This window comes from Ambystoma mexicanum, chromosome 4q (assembly GCF_040938575.1).
Source record: "Ambystoma mexicanum isolate Mex_15411 chromosome 4q, UKY_AmexF1_1, whole genome shotgun sequence".
NCBI classification, from domain to species: domain Eukaryota; kingdom Metazoa; phylum Chordata; class Amphibia; order Caudata; family Ambystomatidae; genus Ambystoma; species Ambystoma mexicanum.
In genome coordinates this window covers 870,982,659-871,010,558 of record NC_090928.1, presented here as the reverse complement: position 1 = coordinate 871,010,558, position 27,900 = coordinate 870,982,659, and the positions used below count along the sequence as shown (strand labels likewise).

At 46.6% G+C, this 27,900-nt stretch overlaps 1 protein-coding gene across 2 annotated transcripts in view; it reads left to right on the top strand.

The window, feature by feature from the left end:
* Positions 1–27,900, top strand: part of PRKCE (protein kinase C epsilon) — a 1,836,175-nt gene that overhangs the window by 1,018,280 nt on the left and 789,995 nt on the right. For both annotated transcript variants that reach the window (XM_069608445.1, XM_069608444.1), the window contains 2 exons: positions 973–1,069; positions 16,359–16,570. In XM_069608445.1, the coding sequence (XP_069464546.1) occupies positions 973–1,069; positions 16,359–16,570 (309 nt within the window). The remainder of the gene's footprint in view (positions 1–972; positions 1,070–16,358; positions 16,571–27,900) is intronic.

Sequence of the window (27,900 nt, the reverse complement as noted above, 5' to 3'; positions counted from 1 at the left end):
TCTTACTGAATGCGCAGCCCACACTGGAGCAAGAGTCCTGCATCTGGCCCCACCCTAAAAGCTCTATGAATTCTCACTGATCTGAACAGGACCTTCCATGGTGTGGCCAGTGCTGGGAGATGGCTGACATTATGAAGTGGGTGGGTATTCAGCTGAAGCATATCCAGGTTTAAGATCTGCACCTCCCGTGCCTTCTAGCGCGGCTGTAAATGTCGTTACCTTTCTCTTCCGTAGGTGGCACTAAAGCCCAACCTCATGAGCCAAAACTAACAGATCTCCTCTAGAAAGCCCCATCCCACGTATATCTGCAGCTTATGTCTATCCTTACTGTATTCTGTGGTCATGATTCACCTATTTAAGTCGTCTTTGTTGACTAGATGAGCATTTAAAGCTTTTTGCCTCTCTCTTTCCTGCCTCAGGTTTTTTATATTACACTTCAATGCTTTTGATCATATCTGTAATGTGGTCCTTGTGTATTAAAATGTGTTGTTGTGCAGTTGTAGACTATCAGTTTTATGTATTGGGACACGTTGAAAAACCATTGCAAATATATTCCTCCATATAGTCCTCCCTGTACTATGTTGTATTTCGATGGAATTGAATGAAACGTACAACACGAAAAAGTCCTACTCGGGTTGTGACATCTCCTGGGTAAGAAAGGTGAGGAAGTCTGTCCTTTTGCCCTGCCCACTATCACCTGAAGACAGAGCTCTGCCAATGTATAGGTGAAAAAGTGTGAAGCATGCATTGATTGTGTGCCGTGTTGGGAAACAATAGCCCTAATCCATGAGACCAAATAAGGGCAACCATTGTCTTTGGTGTCATTCATGTTAAAATTTTCCAGAATTTCTTTTTGGGTTATGTGGAAATAGACCTTTCACGGATGAAGCATGTGTGTATTATGTTTCCCATTTTTGTTCATCGGATAAAAAGACTGAGCAACCAGCTGACGATTATCCAAATTCTTTGCAGATTGTTGCGGGTGCAGAGAGTCAGCAGCCAATATTGGGAGGCACGACATCTGAAGACGATAGGTCGAAGTCTGCGCCAACCTCTCCATGTGACCAAGGTTCGTTTACATGATATTGCAGTCTCCTCTGCCCTGAATGGTACAACTGCTGCTCATTAATGCTAATGGTTTCACCCCAGCAAAGCAACAAACATTTGTAATGATGCTGTTACAAACGCATGTTTGTGTGGCGCCCCTCCCGATGTTGGGTCCGCCCCTCTCTCCTCCCATGGGGATTCCTCAGATTGCCCCTAGGACTACCGTTTCACCCCTCACGAGTGCCCCACAGTAAAAAAAAAAAAAAAGATTATCCGCACCCCGTTGGGTAGAAGGCATTCAGCCCACAAACAGGGGAATTTGTGCCAATCCCTTTTGAAAGCCCTTGCGGTGCACATTGCATGCCCTTTGCTAGTTCTATCCTACCAACCTCTGCAGCCTGTACAGGAAGAACCCACAGTTATTATAAGACAGATCCACATCCACCTCTCAAAGATGTTATTTTACAGAATTGGCTGGAAAATTCCAAGTGAGCATTTGATTCATCCCTCCTAATATCTGGCGTTATATACTCCAAACAACCTACAGTCATACCAATTCTAAAATAGTCCTGTTCATTTTGCTATATTAGTATTTCTGTCTCAAAAATAAGGTCTCACAAAATGCTTAATTGATGGTGTTTAAAAGTAGCTGAACAATAAAGATATCTTTATGACGTAAGCAGTTCTCCTATATTTTTCTTGGTAGGCTAAGAGGTCAATGGCCTATTATCAATGCATGGTTTTGTGGGTTTTCCTAGCTTGCAACAAAGGACCTGTGCGTGCTTAAGGACATCTGCATTGATTGAAATATAACTAAGGCCCGATTCTCAAACTCTCATATTTTCAACATGAATCTAATTGAGATGTTGGCTGAAAATTAATCGAGTAATTGCCGGATAGTATGTCAACTTGTGTATATATTCAGTGCAATGGGAAAAACCAACAGTCCGATTCAGAGGTATAGCCAGTTATTGTGCAAATGCAACTATTGATTATGATGTTTATTTGTGCACCAAAGCATGTGAGACTAAGACAAGAGTATTTGGTATATGAAACAATAATTTGATTTGTTAACAAATCATAATAAAGACTGTAAATACAATAAGTGTGAACCTGATTTTGGCTTCCAACACTTGTACAATTTAAGTTATGGTCAGTGAAACTAACAAGACTAGGCTGCCACCAATACATATGGGCTAAAGAAAAAGCGTGATCATGATAGTTAATCCCAATTTGATATTAACAGAACAAAAAATACTGATTGAAAAATACATGTAAATTTAGTCAAATAGAAAGGTATATAACTAAACATACAACAATAAAGAACCACCAAAATGACCAAAATGTACAAAGAAACAATTATATGAACAAGATGCATTTAACCATAATTTGAGCTCATTGTGAAAGGTTGCGTATGTTTGGACCAATAAATAATATAGTGAAAGGTGTGTTGGATTCGTCCACATAGTTACAAGAATGTTGTCAGGCACAGTATTTCAAGCAATATGAGGTATTGCACATTGTAAATAAGTGATATCTGACATGGTTCAAGCCTAAACTATGTTATATACTAAGTCGAGAGCAATGTTGGTACAAAGGATTCTAGAGTGCGCTGATGACCACGTTCGGGGCAAATAGCAGAGAGGTGAAGAATGTTCTTTGTAAGGAGTCATTAGAGTTTATGCTTCAGCCATAATTTCTACTAACATCAGATATGCTCTATTACTGGCCAAGTTAGGGTGTTAAAAAAAAGTTTGTATTTGTGAAAAATCGTATTTGTCATTATTTATTAGGTAGACATATGTACATTTGATCCATCTCCCAAGGTTTCAGTTTTAAACTTCTAGTAATTTTCGAAAATGTAAAGATATTGAAATTCATTTTTTAAATCTGTATGGTCCATTAATATGCCTGGTATCAACAGTTTTACAATCCCATATAACAGCTGTGTTCAACAATGAATTTGTATATTACTACTGAAAGAAATTGGGTGTTAGGAATTGTTAGTACACTGCTTACCTGTTTGCTTTTACATCAAATTGTCCTTTAACACAATAATAATTCTAATGTCAGTCTTGCGACAATCAACAATATTTTCACTGGTTAATGTTTTGAAGTTGGTCATTGTGTTTGCAAACATGCTAGGATTTAGTAAAAGGCGATTTCTTGGAAAGCTAGGATAATATTGTGGATGTCAAGTAGCAGAACACAATTTCCTTTTTTACATTTAACAGTTTACATTGTCCATTCTTGAAGATATTACCACTTTAACAGGGTAATTCATGGAATGAATGTACGCCGAAAAAGGGAGCGCAAGCGTGAAAATCGCAGCGCATGCGTGCCAAAGCAGCGCACGCAGCCGCTGATCGATTCATGGAATGCGCTGCGCTAGTAAAAGCCGGGATGTGCGCCAAATCTGTGGGTAGCGCACACGTCACTAAACTGCGTGTGCTATGCGCACAGGGAAAGCACACATAGCGTAGCGCACACAAGAAAAGTGGCCGGAACACGGGGCGTAACATGCGAAATGGGGAACAACGCATGAAAATGTGGGCGTTACGAGGGAAGTACATGAGGTAAATGCTTGCAACGCCCACACGCGCGCTAACAACACGTATTCATGGAATCGAACAGGGGAAAGGCGTGCGCCAAAAAAGACATGCTAATCCGGAAACACGTACGCCAGCAGGAAGCAGGCGTAAGCGACCCCGCGCAGCATAAAAGTGCACGCAAACAACAAACAAGCTCAGACGCTACGATGAATATACCGTTCCTCGCAGAAGTGGTTGTGGGACACCGCAGGAGGAGGAGGATAGCCAGGCCCCACAATGTTTTACACAGGACCAACCTTTTTTGGATGCCTGATGACCAGGTGTATGGGAGGTACAGGTTTCCACCACACATAATCCTAGACCTGGTGAGGGAGTGGGAGGATGACCTCACATCACCCACCGTGTGATTGCAAGCACTGAGCCCCTTGGAAAAGGTGCTCAATGTACTGCACTTCTTGGCTACTGGTTCATTTCAGCAGACAAGTCCCATAGTGGGGTGGGGGGGAGTGTCACTGGCCCCGCAGTCACACTGCATACACCAGGTTTTAGCCATCATGAATGCATGCCCCTGAGTCCGCAGGCACATATACATGCCCAGAACACCTGCAGAAAGACAGGCTGTTGTCCAGCAATTTTACGGGGTGGCACACTTCCCCAAAGTCCTAGGTGCCATTGATTGCACCCATGTGGCTCTACGTCCACCCAGGGCCACTGAGCATATCTATCGGTACCGCAAGCACTGGCATTCCATCAACGTGCAGGTCGTATGTGAGGCCAAGGGAATCATCACCTCAGTATATGCCAACTATCCAGGGTCCAGCCATGATAGTTTCATATTCAGAATGTCACCCCTAAACCGGGACATGGAAGCTAGCCGGCATGGCGACACATGGCTAATTGGTGAGTATAAATGCCTCTGAGCATGCATGCATGTCACAAACTGAGAAATGGGAAAACCCCACTAATGACAACCATTATCACCTCTCCAGGGGACAGTGCCTACCCTCTGACCACCTGCATGATGACGCCAATTCGGAACCCCACCACACCACCCGAGGTAAGATACAACACAGCCCATATTGCAACCCGGGGCATAGTGAAGCGCACATTCGGAGTGCTGAAGTCACGCTTTCGCTCCCTTGACCGCTCTGGTGGGCAGCTGTTATATGTGCCCCCAGTAGTGTGCAGGATCATAGTGGCAGCATGTGGCCCACATCCCCAACCACATGCACGGCCGCTGCACATGGGAGGTGAAAGAGCACGTGGTGAGGCAGCCCGGACACAGTTTGTGGCAAATTACTTCACCTAAAATACCACCCCTGCGGAGTGCACCCAGGCCTGGCACATACCAGCTAGCAATCAATGATGATGACAAAAGGGACAGTCAACTGTCATAACCATACCAGCCTGAGATTGTTCACCTGGAAGTGCTACATTGTGTGCATCCCTAGTTACTCAAAGACACCCAATGATGTGTCACAAAAAGGCACACATTCATGCAGCATGAAGGACTACCCCCTTGCAAAATACCACATCAAAATAGTGCCATGTCACCCAACACCTCCCCAACACACCATGGCATGGCATGCAATGGGAAAGCAACAAATGAATGCACAACACATGACACAAATAAAAGTAGTGCAAGTGTCACAACCTGACTAAGGCAGCACATCGACCCCTTCCAACTGCAGATTGTTGCTGAAAGGCAAATGGATCAGTGAACTGCATACAACATGAACTGCATCTGCAAGTAGATGGCCTTGTTAAGACATGAAGAAGGTGTACATGTATATAAGGAAAAAGTCAGGGATGTAGAATCATACATAAATCCACCATGCAGTGGAGATTTCCACACCAATACACAGTTTTGACCACAGACTGCCCACACAACTTATGGGAGCCCAATGTTACTGTCACTTAGTCACACCCTTTGCAAGCCCATGGAAAGGGGAAGCAGGAGGCGTGTGTGTGTCAGGAACCCAAGCATCTAACCCAAAGACAGGACACGCCTGCATGTGCCCAGCTGGAATAAACAGTGGATGCATACGGGAGCCACACAAACCACCACACTGTTAAAAAAAAAAACAAAACAAAACAAAAAAAAATGCCAATGTGTGGACCGGGGGTTGGGAGAGGCCACCCAGGAGGGATGAGGTAGAGGGTGCACCCCAACACTCACATGCGTGGATGTTGAGAAAAAACAAAAATACCTCCATGGGCTCATGGCCTACATGGCTACGCTACAGTGGGAGAACTGCCGTCACTGTCATCACCCTCTGGTGGTACATCAGAAGGTGGCCATGATATGGGAGGCAGCCCACGCAAAGCCCTGGCATGCTGCTCCATGGCAGCAAGCATGCGGGTGTGAAAGGTTTGGTTCTGCAGGATGATAGTACGGAGATCCCCATGCAGCACCTCACGGGTAGCACGCATTTCTGCCTGCATGGCCTCGCGTGATGCCCGGATCTCCTGACAGGTTGCTTGGATCTCAGCTGAGAGTGTGCGTGTCAGCTGCTCCAGCTGCTGTTCTGCTCTTGTGCTCCAGGACATCTCAAGTTCACCCAGAGTATCTCTGAGGGACCTGTGTTCTAACCTGAGGGCTTCCCTGTGGCCCTGTGACTCTATAGATATGGCTGTGCGCAGAGTCTCCAGTCCAGCCCGTCGGTCCATGTCGGACGCCACCATGTCCTCCCTGTGTGAGTGACAAATGGCGTCTGTTGCCTGCTGCTGGAGCGCCATCTGCCTTTCAGGGGGGAGAATGGAAGTGGCCACCCTATTCATTGCCTGAGCCATCATTTCACAAGATGCCCCCTGTTGTGCTGCTATAGTGTAGATGGAGTTCTCCCACACAGTATTGCCTGGTGGCGCACGGCCACCGCGTTGGCGGACACCACACCTGTTTGGGGCAAGGCAATGTGCACCTTGCTGTGCCGGCACTGCCTGAGGCTGCAGGACTGCATTCCTCCTTTGATCTGCTGGCCCAGGAACAGGAGCAAATATTGTGGAGTGTGACCCTGCATCCGTAACCACCACAGGCGGACTTTCCAACACTGAAATCCCCATAGAGGGGTCTACCCCCGGTGCAGGTGGGTTGGACAGAACAGCATCCCTGCCAGAAACACTCACCTGCGACGGCACATATGTCTCAATGTCCGATTCAGCACTTGATTCAGAGAGGTCTCCGAAGGTGTACCCAGAGACACCCGTGGACAGCATGGTCTATAGGAGTAGTGGGTTTTCACCCACGACCACCCCACGTCCTCCACTGGTGCCCGGTTGTGGCTGTGAGTCCTCCTGGGTCTGCATCATTTCCTCCTCCTCAACAGCATCAAGTGCCTCATCTGCAAAAACATGAAAGATAACAAATGGAAACAGGCATGAGCACCATAGCACACACACATAGGCCTGACGAGGCAGAGATCCAGTACATAAATGACACATGTCCCACATTACAATAACTCTGGCATGCATGCACTGTCAATGATTTGGAAGGGGAGGCAAAAAGCACACACTGATGACTGCAAGATGGAAAAACAACACATGTGCTGCATGCTGGATTGCACTGGCATCAAACATTAGCCTGTGAGTGGTATGGACAATCCACATACATGACACATGCCAGCACACAGACGGCACGTACCATAGCCATGGCAGATTTGACAAGGACACCCAGATGGTAGCAAATCAGTACTGTCACCCATCCATGTGAGATGGACATCATGAAATTAAACATGTAAATAAGAGTGAGAAAACACGCATGTACCACACGCTGCAACAAAGTCAGTGTTCACTGATGCAGTGATGGCAGGCACATGGATACATCAATGGTTGGTCACTTCGACATGAAAGGATACAATGTTCATGTTCAACATTCAAACAGGGCCCCAAAATGATAGTGTGCAGGCCATGTGTAGGTGCACATTACTCAATCAGCCTGATTGTAGAAATGTTTCCCCTAATAAATCAGGAAATGTGGGCCATTGTGTGGTGTAATCTGTGACAGAAGTATGCCACATTTGGGACAGTAGGCCATAAAAATGTCTGGTAAATATGCTAATCATTTCATCAGTCAGGCTGAATGAAGAGGAAAAGAGTATGAACAATGTTGTGGCAAGAGGACAGCTGAAGGCCAAGTGGATTAATCATGTGCAAAAAATAAACTTCGGTCAGAAGGGATACTGTGAAAGGGAAACACAAGGCCAGGGAATGTTTTTGAGGGACCACATGGGTGACCCATAGCAGTCATGACTAGACAGCCTCAACTGGCACTCAATCAGACCACATCACCCAAGCAACACACACATGGATTGCACACACACAGGCATGGTCACTCACCGACATTGCTTCAAGATCTGGTAGGTCTCGCACGCCTTGGATCTGATCCTCTGTGATGAAGCCTCCAGTGACAGACTCATGTTCAGTGAATTGTTCCTCCTCTGGTGGAGACCCACCACCAGTCACCAGAGTAGAGGCATGATTTGAAGCCAGCTTGTTCTTTGCTCTGTGTTTCAGGTCATTCCAGTGCTTAGAGTAATCATTAGCTGTGCACTTCACAAATCTAAGGGAATTAATGTGGTCTGCGATGGTCTGCCAGTGGGCCCTACGTTGAGCAGTCGTAGTCTTGCACCCTGCAGTCACCACCATTTGGCGGCTATGGGCCGACACATAGCCCACAAGTGCATCTAGTTCGGCGTCATTGAAACTAGGCTTCCTTGACGTGCCGGAGTGTGTAGCCGTTTCTGGGATCCCAGCCTGTACTGCAAGAGCATCCTGCTTCTTCTTGGAAGGTGGTGCGGACCCTGAGTGGCTTACGCCGCTCTGGTTGGTAGGGGCAGAAGCGCAGGTGGACTGGGCACTGGAAGTTTCCAAAGGCACAATGACCAAAGGTCTCACTGCAGGCATTGGCTGCAGTTTTTGTGTACAATCAACATGCACCCGTGTTGAGGGAAACGCCCTTGCGCGTCACAGACGCGCTTACGCGCTAAGGGCCTTTCCTCGAATTACATGCTGACGTTCAGTTTTTTCACATGCCAAATCACTCTGTATCAAGCTGGCCACGCAACAACACACGGAAGACCACGCTCCTGCCCAGAAGGCCATTATCCTGCCCCTGAGAGCCCCGAGCACGCTTCCACCTGCCAACTGCTGCTGCCTGCCTGCCACCCACATGCCCTACTATTTGGTGCCTGCACGTCAGCCATCTGCAGGGGTGCAGTTGCTGTGACCACCCCTGCTGGAACTGAAGACTCCTGACTGGGATACCATCGCTCCACAGCCCAGCCCCAGGACCCAGTTGCCCACCCACACTTGCCTCTGGGTTTGCCATGTCAGACACAACACCATCTGACACCACTGGCAACCCCTAGCCAGAGAGGCAGAGGGCTACCAGCTTCAGTGCCAGTGAAGTTGGTATCCTGGTGGAGCAGGTCCTGGGGCAGTATGATGCCCTCTTTGGAAGTTCACGCACCGACAATGAAGGACGGAAGAGGATCTGGATAGACATCGTGACTGCCATCAACAAGGAGGGGGTGGCAGTCTGCGACATTCAACACATCCGGAAGCGCTGGGAGGACTTCAGGTCCAGGACCCTCAACAAGGCCCAGCGCCTCTTGAAGGCAGCGGATGCCAAGGGGTGCCGGGTCCGCCTATCCAACAACCAAATGAGGGTCCTGGAACGTATACACCCAGCGCTCCACCTCAAGGTCCTTGAGAGGCAGACCCATCTGGAGTTGAGCGGTAATTGTACATGTGTACTGATTGGATGCTGTGCATGTTGAGGTGTGGCAGTAGTGTGCAGGTTGTACATATGTCTGTGTAGGCCCATATATGCATGTGTATGTACAGGGAAATGAGCATGCTGCATGTGTGTCCTCTCATGTGTGAGACACATCTATTGTGTATGTCTTGGTAAGCATGCGTGGCAAATGCAGGTGTGGGTGCACACATTTTTGAAATCCTTTGTATGTACTGTGGCATGGTTGTGGTGTCACACATGGATGCTGCTTCCACCTGCATGCATCTGAACTATGTATATTTGCATGTGTGTGTATTTGACAAGTCTGCAACTGTGATGCACCATGGATGCATGTGACACTGACATGTAGGAGGCTGATTGCCAGATGTGACATGGATGGGGATGTTATCACAGCGACAGGTGGTGGAGATGTACAGATGCATGTATGTCTGGTGGCGTGTGTGTATGTGTTCTGCACTCCCCGTGTTGCACGTGACGTCAGGCTCACCTTCGGCAGCTCCTGATGTTTTTTGTGTATAGATGGTGCTGCCTGGTGCAACATTCCTGTTGATGTGCTCATGTGTGTGAGTTGAAATGACATGTGTGTTGGGGAGTGTGATGCCATGTTTGAAGTTTGACACTGCCACTCATGTACAACTGTCATTTGTGTATCAGACCATTGTACAGTGCCCTGATGCCTGTGTTCTATCTCTCCCTGTCTGCAGCGTCAACTGATGAAGAGGGCGGAGACGGTGCTGTGGAGCAAAGCGGCAGGGATCGCACCGCCAGCCGGAGACGCAAGGCCCAGCTCCCCTCCGAGGTTGTCATCTCGTCAGCGAGTGAGGAGTCTGGTGCTGCGTACGTGGCTGCAGCTGCCGAGGGTAGGTCCAAGAGGCAGAGGTTGGAGGTGGACTCCTCGGCAGCAGAAGGGGCAGCTGAGACCCCACAGGGTCCGATGGAGGAAGATGGCACAGAGTCATCCAGGTTGGTGGGGGGTTTGGTTGAGGAGGAGGCCATGGAAGGGACACACAAGGGGTCTGGCGGGGGGATTACACTGGTGCTAGTGGTGCAGTCCAGGGGCAGGAACAGGAGGCAGCACAGACCGCCGCGGAGTTGCCTGTGTGTAATCCTGTCCCCGATCCTGTGACTGCATCATCCCGCGCCAGCAGGGATGCCTACGTCCAGACCCGTTTTCAGGGAGGGGATGAGTACACAACAACTGGCCTTCCTCTCCCTGCAGACGTGGCAATCTGGGACCGGGTTGAGCCTGTCCTGGTTGGGATGGTGTTTCGTCAACAGGGCATGCGAGGTGACCTGCAGTGTTTTCGTGAAGACACTGCATGTCATCTCGAATGCCTCTTTGACCGCGTTGACCTACTGGGACGGGTCACCAGGACTGGATTCCTCTGTCTGCTGGACCTTCTTCCGACCCCCTCCTCACCTGAACTCCCTATGCGCCAGTCGTACTCCGTGCCATCTTCCGGCACATGTATCACCTGGATACCCTGTGGAGCTGCCTCTGACCCAGCGGCCAGGCTGGTGGAGGACACATCCCTGCCACAGTCGGGAGTCGGAGGTGCAGCAGGGGTAGCCACACCAACAACTGCACCCCAGCAGGAGGAGGACGTGCAGGCATCAAGAGCCAGGGCACAGGCACAGCAGCAGGCTCAAGGTGGGAGCGATGATGGCTCAGGGCCATCAACGTCAGAGGGGCAGGCATCGGCCGGAGGGCAGGAAGACCCTGGATTGGGAGTGTCTTCCATGTGGCAGTGGTTGGGCCAGCACATAGATGCGGAGTGGCGGCGGGCGGAAGAGGCACAGCTGACTATGGTCAGGGCGGAGAACTCCATGCGCAGGGCGCTGAGGTGGGCCGAGTGCCTCGAGGCAATTCGCAGGGAGTTGGAGTTGGACATGGCGTCATCCCTGCGAAACCTCGGGGCCATGGAACAGGCCCGCCTCGAGGACATAGCCCCACCTTTTTGTAGATAGTTCTTCATTAGGTAGTATTTTATGAAGGTTTCATTTAAATGGTTGGGCTCATGGACCCTGGATTTGTTATTTGTATATAGTTGAACAGTGGATTTATCGTCATTTTTATTTTATTTTTCACCATGGAGCAATGGATTTTACTTTGTTTGTTTGTTTGTTTGTTTATTTGGTATTGCGCGCCAAACCCATTAGGTAGCCGGGCGCAGTAGAGGTCAAGACAACTTAAGCTTGGTTACAGAATGTGTACAGAGAAACATATAATATACAAAACAGTTGGAAAAGTAGGTGCTGCCGGGATAGTTACAGTGGCAGACGGAAGGAATCACGGTAAGAGGCATGCAGCAGAGACAGGAGTGTAAGGTACCGACAAGGTAAGCTAACAGTCATTTGTTCGTAGCCATTGAATTACATTGAGTCTGAATTTAGGATATCGTTGTTCCTTTCTGAGGTCATGCGGTAATGCATTCCATGTTTGTGCTGCAATAACTGGGAAGCTAGATCCTCCAGCTGTAACACGTTTAAATCTAGGAGTTTCAAGGGTATGGGCATTGGCTGCTCTCGTTGGACGTGTGGACGATCTTCTATTTATCCTTTCAGCAAGGTAGGGTGGGGCTAAGTTGTTTAAACATTTGGAGGTGAGGGAGGTGATTTTTAGGAGTATCCTGTCAGATATTTTCAGCCAATGAACCTCTTCTAGCATCTGAAATGTGTTCTCTCCTAGGGTTATTCAGGGCTGCTCTTAGGGCATTATTTTGCATTCTTTGTATTTTGTCAATGATATTTTTGTTAGCACCTGAGTAGAGAGCGTTACAGTAGTCTAATCTCGACATTACGAGGGCATTGGCCAGGGTGATGCAGCTTGAGGTAGAGAGGAATGGCCTACATGCTCAGATAAGCTTACAGGTATAAGCTGTGGAGGATGCGAGTGAGTTGACTTGTTTCTTAAGCGAGAGAGTGGCATCGAGATAGAAGCCTAGTGTTTTGACCAGTGGCATCACCTTGATGAGATTGTTGTCAATATTGAAGGCAGTGTAGCTAGGGCTAAGTTTTTTATGTTAGTTTTGGAGCCTAGGATTAGTATCTCCGTTTTATCGTCATTCAGGCAGGGGCCATCAGATGCCATCCATGCCTGAATGAGGAGGTAAACTCTGTTTACTAAGGCTGTGTCCTCCAAAAAGTTGCCCGAAAGGGGAATTAGGATATGGGTATCATCTGCATAATTTGTGTAGGTGACACCCAGTCTGTCCAATTGGCGAACAAAGGCTTAGTAAAGATGTTGTACATAGTGGGTGAGACACTTTTCATTTTGGAACATGCTGCATTTTATTTATTATTTCCATTATTGTGTGTTTTCATTTAATTCACTTCATTTTGTGTTGAATACATTTTTGTTTCATACTTCAATGTGTGGTATTCTCTCATTAGTTTCATGCATGTCACAATGTGGGTTTTCACATTCACTGGCACTCATTGTGTGTGTGTGACGGACATGTGTTGATGTACATACATGCCATTTGGGTTGTTTCATGTTATGGGCATTTCAATGTGGGGTGGATGTAATACTTGGTTGGTTCTTTGAGCAGGGGTGGCGTGTGTTGGGATTTGGGTGGCCATGAGGGCCATGATTGTGGATCATGATGACGTGTTGGGGGGACATGAGTCGGGGCCTGCTGGCAGGTGCCCCTCACTGCCAGGTGGGTGGGGGTGCAGGGGAACTTGAGTCGGGGCCTGCTGGCAGGTGCCTGTCACTGCTGGATGGGTGGGGGTGCAGGGGGACATGAGTTGGGGCCTGCTGGCAGGTGCCTGTCACTGCTGGGTGGGTGGGGGTGCAGGGGGACATGAGTTGGGGCCTGCTGGCAGGTGCCCCTCACTGCCAGGTGGGTGTGGTTGCAGGGGGACATGAGTCGGGGCATGCTGGCAGGTGCCTGTCACTGCTGGGTGGGTGGGGATGCAGGGGGACATGAGTCGGTGCTCACTGTGCATGGTGACATGTGGGCTGGCTGGGAGGCATGCCCAGGGTGGATGGGCTACCTGCGGGGCATTCCCAAGGTGGATGGGCTGCCTGCGGGGCATGGCCTGGGGTGCAGGGTAGTCCCCTGTGGTGTGGGCTGCCTGCAGGGCCTGGGGAGGGGGAGAGGGCACACCTGGGAGGTCCCACACTGCCAATTTGTGTGTGATAAATCCTACGCACCCCCAAGATACACGTGCTCTGCTCGCCCAAGGCCTATCGCATGTGATTCTCCCCATGCACCCATCCGAATACACGTACCCCGCTCGCCCAGCTAAATCGCGTGTGAAACTGCACGCGCACCCCTCAGAATACACGTACCCCGATTGCACAAGGCCTATCGCGTGTGATTCTCCCCGCGCACCCCTCTGAATACACGTACCCCGCTCGCCCAGCGAAATCGCGTGTGAAACTGCACGTGCACCCCTCAGAATACACATACCCCGCTCGCCCAGCGAAATCGCGTGTGAAACTGCACACGCAGCCCTCAGAATACACGTACCCCGCTCGCCCAGCGGAATCGCGTGTGAATCTGCACGCGCAGCCCTCAGAATACACGTACCCCGCTTGCACAAGGCCTATCACGTGTGATTCTCCTCGCGCACCCCTCAGAATACACGTACCCCGCTCGCCGAGCAGAATTGCATGTGAAACTGCACGCACCCCTCAGAATACACGTACCCCGCTCGCACAAGGCCTATCGCATGTAATACTCCCCGCGCACCCCCAAAATACACGTACCCCGCTCGCACAAGGCCTATCGCGTGTGATACTCCCCGCGCACCCCTCAGAATACACGTACCCTGCTCCCACAAGGCCTATCGCATGTGAAACTTCCCGCGCACCCCCCAAATGCACTGTCCCGGGCCTGTGAACTGGTGCAGGGTTAGCGCGGCCCTTTGCGCTGAATTGGGGATTTCAATGCCTTATCCTTGCGCAAGGGGCGTTCTTGGGGGCGTAACTGGCGCTGTGGGATGTTCTCTGCGCCAGTGCTCAAAATGGCTTTGATATTCCATGAATACGCAGTGCGCCAGAATGCTGTTTAGCGCACACGGCTGGCACACGCTGGCGCACGCTACCTCTCTGCGCTGCTCGCGTGTGCGGCCTCTATGCTGAAATCTATGACTTACCCTGTATGTTTTGTCCCCTGAATTCTGTGAATGGGTGCTCAACAGGGTTTACATGGAATAACCGTGCTGAAATTATAACATATTGTCTTCACAGCTTCCAATCACCATGTACCATTTCTAGATTGATGATGCGAGCCTCTTTATAAAGGACATTGTGCATTAGTTTCATTACATTGGAGAGATTTGTGATATGTGGAATAATGTGCATCAAATGTACATTATAGGTCCCCAATGAGGTGTGTGCCTTTGAGGTGCAAATCCAAAGGATGTGCTCGAATTCAGACGTGGCTTATACTGTCGTCTAAATGTACTTGATGGGGGCACATTATTCCTTATAATACCAGAATTATAGATTATTTAAGGTTTCTTGTATTTACTTCTTCATTGTTTCTGGTATAATGAATATGGTATGTGTGTACAGTATTATCCTTTTGCAACAGCCAATAGGCATCTTGACATTTGGAAAACGCTGCAGTATCAGTGCCCTCGTAGCTACCGTTCCACAAGAGACCAGGAAGGAACACCATCTTCACTGCTTTTCAATTGGTGTTTTGGCACCGCAACTACATTACTACAAGTGACTATTATATTCCTAGTCCCATCTCCCTTTCCATGGTGGCCAGCACAGATAGGCAAGTGGTGTGACAGGTGCTGCAGTAGACAGTGATAATTAAGTGAGTGAGGGGTAAACATGAATGGTTAAATGGACGAAGGATGGTCTGTGGAGCTGCCAGGGCAAAGCCAGATGCAAACCACTGAGGGAAGAAGGAAGAGTCACAGTTATCAGGGTCCTTGGAAGGCGAGCCAATACCATGCAGAAGGCCCCTGATTGACCATTAATATCAACTCCCCAGTGCTAATATAGCCTTATAGACAGAGGGAGGGGTCGTTATCATGGGATAATGACCCACCGCCAAGTTATGGCCCGAGGCGAAGCCAAAGGCCAGAAGTTGGGGAAGGTTCCTTAACCCAAGTAATGATGACCCTCCCTGTGTCTATAAGGCTATATCAGCAAGCCACTTGTTGGTCACATTCTTTGCATTCCAGAGAGCATTGATTGGATGTCTCACAATTCAAGTGACCTCTTTGTAGTGTATCCTTCCACATTAGGGTCAGATGATTTTAGACACAGGTAGTTTCCGTTCCACTAGCAATATAGCACAGAAATGTGGCTACTCAAACAATCCAGCTATACAAAATGTTAGGCTTAGTTTACACCAAACCTCAGAAAATGGTGGTGCTGACGTGTATTCAGAATAATTTTGGCATTTGTGTTCTTTTTGGTAGGATTTTTGTTTGATAATCTGGTGGCATTTTTTGAGACCCTCTAAATGTTCACTTACACACTTTGCTTTTTTAAATAACACTTCATTCTCCAATGCAGTGAAGAAAAGAAGAAAAGATGTTCTCAAAATCAGAGCACGTTATTGGCCTTCTGATATCAAGGAAATCATCAGATTATGGGCCTACTACACTACCCTTCAGCGCTTGAGTGCCAGCGGCAGGGTTGGAGTGGGATGCAATGTTTTTAAAATTTAAATTTAAACATGATTCAATAGGTGACAACATGCTTGGAAGCATAGGTGGATGCATAAAATATGCAAAAACAACAGAGGACCTCTGGGTAAATTCTCAAGTTAGGTGGAGAGCAGTCAAAGTGAGACACGCTATTAAACCAGTGGCACCCTACTTTTCCCATATGCCTCTGATCTGGCAAGGTTTTGAAGCTTTACATTAGTAAAGGATTATCCACGCCAAGCCAGGAGTTGACAGCCCTTTGCTGTCCCAGGCACAGTTACAGTTATTATTCTGATGCTTCGACTGGTGTTAATCACTGAGGCGAACGAATCGCCAAGAGAAACCTTGGTGCCAGTGGCTAACCTCCTCTTCTCTTTCAGAAATCAAAGAACCCGACAACAACATTCGGAAAACGTTATCGTTCGACAACCGGGGTGAAGAGCACAAAGGAACGTCCTCCTCAAGTGACAGCCAACTTTTAAAGTTGGGTGAAAATGGGGAAAACGGCGAACTCAAACTTAGCCAAACAAAACGAATGGGACTGGAAGAATTTAACTTCATTAAAGTATTAGGAAAAGGCAGCTTTGGAAAGGTGGGTACTATTTCATATTGCGTTTATGAATGTTACCTTGTTTCCTCTGTGATAACTACCCCAAATATAGAATAAAAGGAATACAATGTGCAGGTGGTCGAATGTAAAAAATAGAAAAGTCCAAATCTCGAATTTCAAAATATAGAATGAGCACAAACTTTTAAAAGGTATCAGCCAGAGCCTGCATGACGGTGAAAGAGTTGAAATGCAGCCAGGTAAGGTATTGCTGGGTATGTGTAAGGTGATGGTAAAAATAACTTTTTGTGAAGTAAATTTAGAAAGGTGAGGGACATGCAGTGCCAGATTTAAGTGAACCTCTGCTTGCAGCAAACACGTGATTAACAGTTAAATGTTGATGATATTGTCACGTCTGTGATGGGAATCAAGGACCAGGTGAGCATAAATGTAAGTTTTAAATGTTTTATTTGGAAACGTGTGCAGTGACTTGGCAAAATAATAAATAGGGTAGGCATCAAGTTCAATATTGGTCTCTGGATAAGCGAGGTGGGTCCTCCCAGGAAAAGCGCAGGGTCATTAAAAACTCAGCGGCTTCTCCCAATGCTGGCCAAGGTCCAGGGATGCAGTCCAGTATGTACAAAACAGGTCTGTAGCTTTCCAGTGTCTGGGATTTGCCTTCTCCGGGCTCAGTGGCAGTACTCGGTTAGCACTGGTGTTCCACCTCCTTCTCTGTGACCTGATCTTGTTGTTCTGTGGCTTCTTGTCTTTCCACAAGTTTCTTACCATTTGCTTCTCGACATGTGAAACAATGAGAATGTAGGCGTCCTGGGCTCGTGAGATGAGGGACCTGGTTTTGAGAGTGTGCCCAGGATGTGGATGAGGGGAGCTTAGTAGGCTCCCAGGGTGGCTAAATGTCCTATTTGGGAGCTACGAAGAAATGATGTTGCAGTTGGCGTTTTATGGAACAATAAATATATAAAAATGCTGTCCCCTGTGTTTAGCGATGCAAGCACTTATCCTCGCTCTTGCTCTTATCAACTTCTTTTTCACAGGCATCCCGTTCTCTTGTCCCAGCATCTATCTGCTCTTCCCTCTCTGGCAGCTCCTTCTCTACCTCTCTACTCCTTCTCTCTCTCGCTCTTTTCCACTCTTCACTGGTGAACTTTTTCTTCTATCAGGATTTCTACAGTTTTCTGTCCCTCTTCTTCAAGTCCTTTTCCTTCTGACACTTCTGATCTCCGCACTCTGTCTCAGTCCTATGGGCCCCTTCTTCACTCGTTTTGGTATTGATGATAATAATAATAATAATAATAATAATAATAATAATAATAATAATAATAATGATAATGATGTGGTATTTATATAGCGCTTACACCTAAACGCTGTACATAGAACACATTTACATACATTACTATCACAGTCCTCACCCCAACCCCCCTGGGCATCGTCGTTACCGTCTTCTCCCTTCACCTTTTTGACTACTGCTGTAATTATGCCCAAAGCCTGCACTCATGTGAGCACTGCTGCCACTACTGCCCCTTTCCCCGCTCTTACTGATGGCATCCTCTTTGGCCACCCCTCACCCGCTCCTCACCAGCAGCTCCAGTCCTATTGGCCTCTCAGTTTGGTCTCCTGGGTCTCTTCTCTAGATTGTAGGTGACTGTGTGGGCCCGGCCCTCAGGACTGCTCCTCCAGCCTCCTGCACCAACTCCATGTCCCCCTGCTCTCTCCGCCGGCATTCTCCAAAACAGCCCTTGTCTCCAGCTCCTCCTCCTAACACCCACACTGACAGACTGGGGCTGTGTTTCTTAGTGATGTGTTTCCACCTTCTAACCTTGAAACCGGTCTATGGTAAAGGGGCTTCAGGAGTGTTTCCTGGGATGGGACCTGGCTGATGGAGTCCACCCCCTGGAGGGCTAACAGCTGTCCATCTCTGCTTGGGCAGTCCTCTCTATGCCAGCCACATCCCATGCCCTACCATCAAGCCTTTATCTGAGGTAAGTCTCTCCTCAGGCAGCTGGTGTAGGGATTGGCAGGTGGGCCCCCCTCCTGAGAATGGCTTCCAGTTTTGATGTGGGACTTTGTGATGGCTAGTCCTTCTTCTTGACCAGTCCTCTTTCTGGTTGTCATGCCCTAATCCTGTCTCTGGTGTAGACTCCAATAGTCTATCTGTTCTTAACTATATGGGAATTGATGCCTTGAGTGATGAATGAATGAAGGGAACTTAGTTTTGGTTACAAAGACATTTCTTATTTAATATCGAAGGCCAAGCCTTTGCGAGCTCCTGGACCTGATGGTCTACCTATGGTAACTCTGCCGGGAAATCCTTGCCTTTGATCCTCTTTGTTACTAACATTTTTAACTCTATTAGACAAACGCAAACCACATTCAAATCTTGGAAATTTTCTCATCTGGTCCCTATTTTCAAAAAAGGGAATAAGGAGGACCTGCTTAACAAAAGACTTGTAGTGCTTCTAGACGCCTCAAGTAAAATATTTGCATCTTTGATGTTGGGACAGTTTGAGGACTGTCTGATCTCATCTAACTCAAGAGATCCAAAATAAGTAGGGTTTAGCAAGGGCATAAGTCCAGCCTTAAATTGTTTTATCTTAAATACTTTTTAGCAGCAAGCTCTAACTGGAAATTTGCCCCTGTGTTTAGCTTTCGACGATCTTTCTCCAGCGTTTGACACAGTAATCAGAGCCAAACTATTTACCAATTTGTCAATAGCCGGGTGCCCCTCTTCTCTAAACACCATTTATAAAAATATATTTACTTGGATACTGATGTGAGGATATGCCTGGATGCTAAAGGCTCAATGTCTGGCCCTGTGCCCACATTTCATGGCCTTCTTGTATCCTGGCTCTTGTGCTTTTTTACTTTTATACTTCTGATTTAGGCAATTTCCTTCCCAATCATTTTGCTTTTCCATCTAAACTGGGACACTTTCACATGAATTATGTGGCGTAGGCCAATAATATTGTCCTGATGGATCATACTCCGGTGGGACTGCAGAGCTTGATACATTCTTTTATCTAATTCTTGAAAAATCTTGACCTGGAACTTAATCCCCATAAAACAAATATTCTGTTTTTTAAAAGTTTTAAAAAGAAAAATACAAATTAATTGGCAGGCAAATAACACTAAATTGGAGTTAGTTATGAGTTGGAAGTATTTGGGCGTTATGATCCGGGTACTGAATTCAGAAAGATTCGCAACCCTCTTTAATATCTTATTCTTCATAACCAAAAAAGTAGATCTAAGATATGAGACATTTTCAATTATCCCTCTGTTAAAGTTTTTCAAGGGTAAAATGGTACCTCATGTACTGTATGGTGCAGAGACCTTTCATGTGAATATTGATTGGTCGAAAAAGGAGGGACACATTTGGAACATGCACTAAATCTTGCACCAGGCGTTCCCATTGCCGTACTTGGATACAAATTAGGACAGTGGTCTCTACAAGCCCTTGTGGACTGTCAATCTTTACTGTTAATAATGTGCCCTCCTCCGTGCTCACTTTTAAGTATTCTTAAAGAGGTTCCATTAAAGAAAGCTATGCCTATTTAAAATAATTGGGCAAACAAACGCATTGAAACCATAACCAAACTGGACATGACAATGGAGAATCTATTCACGCGCCCAACCAATGGTGACACAAAAATTATGGTTCCAACATTGAATCATTACCTCAGAGAAAGGCAAAGCCTACTCACGTTTTATGAATTGTACTTGTATAGAAAACCCTTTGGATACAATTTTACCCTATTCATCTAAATTTCCCGTGTATATTTTGGAGGTATCAATTCTTAAAACAATGTCTCAATTTACTGCCTACCATGGAGGTGTTAGGAGCTCGAGGAAAGATCCCTAGACATCTCAGAATTTGTAAATTCTGCCAGGGTCCCAGCGCCGTTGAGATGTTGGAGCATATTTGTATTTATTGTTCCAAACTATACAATACACGCTGTTTGTATTTCTCCCGATACGTCTTTGATTATCATCAATGGCGGGTTCTTCCAAAGAAATGTGGTTTTTTTAATGTTTTAACTGGGTTCTAATCTGGCATGTGGGATTCGTTTATAAATGTTGTACATACTTTATTTTATTACTAGTTGATCTATTTATATATGCAACTTTTCATCTGTATTTTGTGTATGTCTATGTGAAGGGTTATTTCTTAACCATAGCACTTAAATAAATAAAGAAAAAATGAATGGATGGATAGTTGGATGAATGTCTGAATGTCAAGTTTCCCTTTCCTAGTTCGGGGCCCTCTCTAGGTCTATACCTTAACTACCTTAAGGAGCAGTAGCTACAGAGTTCATTACTCCAGTGGAAGTGTACAGGAGGGTGGAGCGACCTCTGACGGGCCCATGGGATCAGAGCTCACCCTCAAGTACTTTTAAGACGAGATAGCTGCACCTTGAGGAGGATGGGGTGCAGGATTCTCTTACTCCAACACCAATCAATAAGGACAACTCAGAAGTTTGGCAAAGGGAAGTCTGTTTAATGACAAGTACAAAACACGGGGAAACAAATGGAAATCAACAGTGATGAGATCGTCTGTCTCGCTTCAACTCCCAAATTCTTCACTCAGACAGCAATAGTTATAGTACATTCTCGTCATCATTGACTTGTTACACTCCAAGATTTGTCATGCAATTCTATTGGTCGGAAAAGGTAACTTAAGTATAGGTGCTATATCTGTATATGGTAACAGAGTGTGAGGATTGGATAACTCTTATCGGGTGGCCGTCTACGCCCATCCCGCTACATCACTCGTGATAAACGTTACTACAAGTACGACGTCTCATTGGTTCTACTAGCTATAGGACCCTAGATTATTTGGTCCATTATGATTGGGTAGGTTACACCCCCAGACATAAATCTCCACTTTAATTAGCAGCATGCAGAATGGACACCCAGATACAGTGTGCCCCAAGATTCACCCTGCCTCCCTTCCATCAATCAGTACTTTAGGGCTATGTGTCTTCGAAGTTGCTGCTCTCCTCCCTTCCTGGAGTTGACCTCGAATTCCCAGGCATGAGCTGCCTCTTACTGAGTTTCGATTCTGCTTTTTCGTCTGGCTTTGAGCTAGTATATGAATCTCGGCCTGGTTGGCCCCTTGCAGCCTGGGCTTAATTCTGCTTTTACAAAATGGAGTCACACTTGTATAATGTGCTTCATTGAGGTAGATATATAATTGGTGCTTGCCGCTCTATTCTTCTACTAAGCATAGCAAGCTGTACTGTTTTCTTAGCTTCTTGTGTTCCAAGCCTATTTACAGGCATTAGCTGGTTGAATACTTCCATTCCGTTTTACAGCTATGTTTCCTTATATTTCAACATCGCCTCTTGTTCTAAGTCTATTACATTTCTATTCATAACTTTTCGTCTTTGAGTGTCATCTTTTGGTTGTCGTTTTGTTCATCTGTGAGTCTGTCCGGGCTCTTGTGTCATCAACACTCGCCTTCCATTAAGGTTCTTTGGGTCTCTTCGTGGACAATTTGCAAGTAGTCTTCATTTCGTGTTAACTGCTGGTACGGTTGTCTCAGTGGGTATCGGGCTGCCCATGGTTGTCTGGTTATAGGCACTTCAACAGGTATTGCTCTTCTGATGGGCACTGGGCAGAGTCCTAGCGCTGGTCTCTGTTGGTTTATTTGTTCCTCAAACGCCAAATATCTTGGCGAGTATGTTCCTGGCACCTCAAAATGGGGGGCTGGAGTGCAGGCCGTATCTGGGACCTCCTTTACACTCCCCCCTCTGGTTGGTTCATCGACCACTTCTGCTTCCTCTTTCGGGTTCGTCTTACTTGGTTCTTCTGTATCTTGTTCATTGTCTTCTGGGTTTGGACATAATGGTGTGAACGTGTGTTTCTTTGGAGTCCATATTTTTATCACCCCTTTCAGACTTCCTGCTGTTTTTACATGTTCGTCCTTGTTCCAGGTCATAAGCTGGCATTGTCCATTTGGGCTGCAATAGATCCATTTTCCTTCATACTTTCTTCGTTTTCTGGGGTACACAAACTTTGTTCTGGTGCAAATTCGCTGGCCTTCACAAAGTCTCTTATGTCTTCATCAGTTAGGTCTCTGGGATTCCATCCTGGTTTGACGTTGTTCATGATCTTCATCCCAATGGCTTTCTTCGCAGTTTTCTGGCATTGTGTGATGATTATCTTGATAACATAAAATCCTAGTAGTATCATTAATAGCAGGGCTCCCAGAAACTTGACTATGTCGGCCATCCATTGTGGGACCCATGAGAATAGAGTTCCAAACCAGCTGTCATCATCAACTTCGTCAGTTTCATCGATCATCTGGTTCTGTAGGTTTGTCAGCATACTTATGGCTTCTGTTAAGGTTCCATTTTCTTCATCATGCAAAGGTATAAAAACACGATTCTCTGATTTTTGCGCATCCATCGATGTGATCATGTCCATTACATATCTGTTCTTCTTTAATAGCATTGAATCCCTTTATGGTAGTGTTGATTGTCTGCAATAACTCCCATCTTGTTATCTGCAACCATTTGGTATTTACTCCAATTTGGATTCTTGGCATGAAGATTGTTGTGAATACGATGAAGTGAGGCTGAAAAGCCTGGTTTTCATACGGGATTGCATGAAATTCTTCTTCTGATTTGGCAGAAAAGTAATTCTCTCTCTTCATTCGGGATACCAGTTCCACAGATCTCCTTTTCCTCAGGTGAGCATCTGCTTTCGGGAAACTGTCAATATTCAGGTCACTTTTCGGGATCACTAGTGCAGGAACGTGGACGTTCACTATTGTGCATATGCCTCCCCAGTCTCTTGGCAGTCTGATGTATGCTCTGGATCCACATGCCCACATGCCTCACTTACTCCATTATTGTTTCTCAGAAAGTTTGTATCATAAAGTGTCTGGTGCTTGACAAGTGTCCCCCCTCTTGCGGGTGACGATTGTCTCTGGTTATGGGATACAGTTCCCTTGCTAGACTATGGAAAAAAGATTAGACTAACACCTTTGGTGAGGCACATTCATTGTGAATATTCAAAATAGGTCAGTTCCCAGTCCACCCCCCGAATTTGCTTCAGTCCTGAGGACATGCTGGAACCTGTTCAATGCGAAGAAATAGAAAAATAGCAATCAATCAAAATCAAAGTAAAAAAATAAACTAAAATATAACGGTGAAGTTCTCGTCCCTGCTCCCACGATCTGTTCCACGGTGGAAAGATTAAGTGCTTTGACTCTGTCTCCTGGATCTGTCCCTCGGCGAAAAGATGAAGAGCTGCCTTGGCTTCCTCGATCTGTCCCTCGGCGGAAGGTTTCACTGGAATCTCCTCAGATACTCTCTTTGAAAGTTGGACAGTTCCACTTGGAGCATGATGCCATGGAGGAGCGTTCCCATATCTGTGACATTAGCTGGATCTCTGATGAAGGTGATGACGTCAACCTCGGCAGGTCTCCCCACCATTTCTGGAAAATCAGTGACTAGGCGAAACAGGATGTTATGCGCCAGTCGGCCATCCTCGGGCGACAGGGACATTTGTCCTGCCTTTGCTGAGTTCAAGATTACAAGCCTTTCCCTAGACGTGAACAGTCCTTGTACTTTCCTGCTGCGTGGATTTCTACTAAGTAGTTTAGTTTAGCCCACAGTTGGCTCAAGTGTTCTGAGTTTGCTGGATCTCTAATGTACATAAGAGTGTCAGTGGTTCTCCCAACGAGTGCTGGGCCCTCCTCTATGATGCGAAAAAAAAGCATATTTGTGAGTTCATTTACTATCGCCTGAGGTGGAAGCATTTGCGTCCTTATCACTGTATTCTGGTAACACAGCGAAGTATTCCACGGTGACAGTCAGCAGTTGCCGGATTACTTTCTTGTTGGCAGGATCTTGAATAAAGTCTGTGACGCAGGTTACTCTCCCTACAAGTGACGGATATGATATTACTACTAACTGGAAATAGGTGAGAACATCCCTTGTGAGATTTCTGCTGGGAGTCACCATAAATGCTGCAAAACAACGTCTTGATCTTTGATGATTCAGGATACTGTGTTAAGCTCTTAAGATACAAGTCCTTGATCACAGTCTATTTGGGTCGTGTTGTTCAATAATGCTTAAGTGTGGCTTGGTTTACAAGTTCGTGTCAACAACCATGTTGTGGCTTAAATGCGCAATTTCTTCTTCACCCTGCAACTAGGATGCACAGATTGTCCATTTTATGTCCTTATCCACTTTTGTTCTTCTTCACCCTGCAACTAGGATGCACAGAGTGTCTGTTATTGTCCTTATCCCCTTTTTTGCTTAGAGGCAGCTTTCAAAAAGAGTTCTTTTGTCTTGGCTTTGCTGCTCATTCGTCCTTCTTCCTCATCATGGATCTTGTCTGCACGTGCTGAGGTTCTTCCCCGTTGTCTGTGGTCTTTTCACGGTGGAGTGCAGCTAGAGGGCTTTCTCAGATATAGGGCTTAATGTCGTCGAGAAAAATCCATGCTCTCTTGCCCTGCAGTTTTACAGCTGACGGAGTGCAGTCCTCTACGATGAAAGGGCCATTGAATCTTGGCTCGTCCCACCTTTTCCTCGTGTGGTTTTTCACCAACACAGCATCTCCAGGGAAGATGAGTGGTGTACGTAGACCTTGAACTGCGTCTGTTTCAGCATCTCCTGCTGTGTTTTGTGCTGCACTGCACCCTTTTCGTCATCGCTGCAATTGGTCTGAAATTACAGTAAGGCTGGATGTCATGCAGTTCAAGTACTTTTGCATTTCGGATCCTAGGACCTCTCGGGTTGACTGGGCATCACATCTAGCTCTGTCTCGGGGGTAAGGGGGGTGTTCATTCTCCTTCATGTGACTATCTTGTGAGGCGTAAGATGATGATCGGAGCCTGGTTGGTTCTGAAGAGCATACAATGCCAGTGGAAGGCAGTGCAACCATCCCCTCTTTAGAATAAGCTTCAACTTGGCTATCCTTTCCTTTAACAAGCCGTTGAGCCTCTCACAGATACCATTACCTTCCGGATGATACACTGATGAGAACTTGTGCTTTATACCAAGCAGCAAGCTGATCTGCTCAAAGACTGCATTAACAATATGAGCCCCGTTGTGTGATCTCATCATCTCACACACCCCCCATCTAGGGAACACTTCCCTCACCAGGAATTTGGCAGCACAGGTTGAGTCTGGGTGTTTACAGGGACCTGCTTCTATCCATCTAGAGAAGGAACACACCACTACAATTAAGTACCTGTACCCGTTACACACTTGGATCATGTTGACATAGTCGATATGTAAGTGCTGAAAAGGCCCATTTGGCCGGGGGATGACTCCTCTCACTACTTTTAATGTGTGCCCAGCGGTGAATTGCTGGCAGATTATGCAGTTCACCATTAAGAATGCAACATGCTCGGCTAAATTCGGTATGAACCAGTCTTCTGCGAGCATTGCTGCTAAATTCTCTTTTGACATGTGAAATGGGTAATGCAACTGTTACAATGCCATTTTTAGTAGGGCTACATGCATTACTGGTTTACCAGTGCTGTCTTGCCACCACAACCCATCAGAGGGGTTTAAAGAACACCCTTGATGCCTCCATAGGTTCTTTGGTCCTGAGGGGCCTCCCCTTGGATCTCCATCAGTTGAGTCTGCCCCATATTACTATAGGCTTCTGGTGTGGCTCGTGCTATCATCATTCATTCATGGGTGCACGCCACTTCTACTTCCATGATCGTTTCACTTTTGGATGCCATACGCTTGGCCTCCGTGTCTGCTGCATGGTTTCCGCGTGACACAAAATCTGTCCCTTTGGTGTGGGCGGCGCATTTCACAACCGCTATGCCCATTGGGAGCTGTAGTGCCTTTATAAGCCTGTCCAAGAAGGCTGCGTGCTGCACTGGCGTGCCGTCCGCTCGGAGGTAGCCCCTCCTTTTCCAGTATGCTAGGCCTGCTTGCACTGTGGATGTCACATAGGCGGAGTCACTGTACACCATCACTTCCTGGTCTGCATGATTCTCAATGGCGAGTATCAATGCCAATAATTCTGCAGCCTGTGCTGAATAATGAGATGGTATTCGTGCACTGATGAGTGCTTGAAATTCTCCATTCGCTATGTGTTTTACTACGGCCATGCCTGTGTATCTTTGTCCGTCTTTTTGGTCGAGTCTCGAAGAACCGTCAATGAAAACGATCTAACCACCCGCCAGGGCATTTTCTTTTACCCTGGGGATTTCATCATAGAATTCTTCATAGTTTGTACAGTCATGTATCGGTTCTCCTTCAGTGACTGGTTCAGCTATGAACGCGGCTGGGTTTACTATTTTACATTGAACTATTTTGATCGATGGATTAGATATGATCACTTCATAGGCAGAAGCTCTCTGAGAAGTCAATGTGCCTTTTGGTTTCTCTAAGATGGCAAATAATGAGTGTTCGACGTATAATGTCATGGTACATCCTGTTACAATGGTTGTCGCCTTCTCTATGGCGAACGCTGTGGCAGCTAAACTTTGTTTGCATGGGAAGTGGCCTCTCATTACTGGATCCAGGCTCCCACTGTAATACGCCAGGGGCTTGTATCCCAATGAGGTTTTTTTAGCGAGCACTGCCGTCATAACGCTGCATTCTGTGTGTGAGAACAGGTAGAATTCCTCTGCATAATTAGGAATCCCTAGAACTGGGGCCGTACACATCGCTCTCTTGAGTTCTGTAAACCCCTTTTCCATTGCCTCAGTCCATTCAATTTTTTCCTTTGTCACCTGGGCCTTCTTTAGAGCCTGGAGCAAGGGCTTGGTATAAGTGCTGTAATCGAAAACCCACGCTCTAACATAATTGTACAGGCCTAAGAAGCTCTGCATTTGCTTTATCGTGAGCGGCTTAGCCGTGTTCATGATAGCTTCAGCCCTTTCTGAGGTTACCTTTTTCCCTTCATGTGAGATTAGCTGGCCTATGTACAGCACCTCTTGTTGACAGTATTGTAGCTTTTCCTTGTCAACCTTATATCCTTTCTCAGCCATTATAGTCAGTAGATGGACAGAGTCACGTCTGCATTGTTCTTCAGTGGTGCTGCAGATTAGAATGTCATCCACATACTGCAAGACAACACTGTCTAATTCAATATTGCTTAGGTCCATCTGTAGTACTCTGTTGAAAATGGACGGGGACTCACAGTACCCCTGTGGCAACCTCGTGCTTTTCAGACACATTTGTCTGAATGTAAATGACATCAGATCTTGAGAGTCATGGTGCAATGGGATTGAGAAAAAAGCATTTTCAAGTCAATCACTGTGAAATATTTTGCCTCGATCGGTATGTTACACAGGATCGTAGATGGGTTAGGGACTAGAGGGAACTCGGCTTCAACAATATCGTTTAATGCTCTTAAATCTTTGATTAAACGCCAAG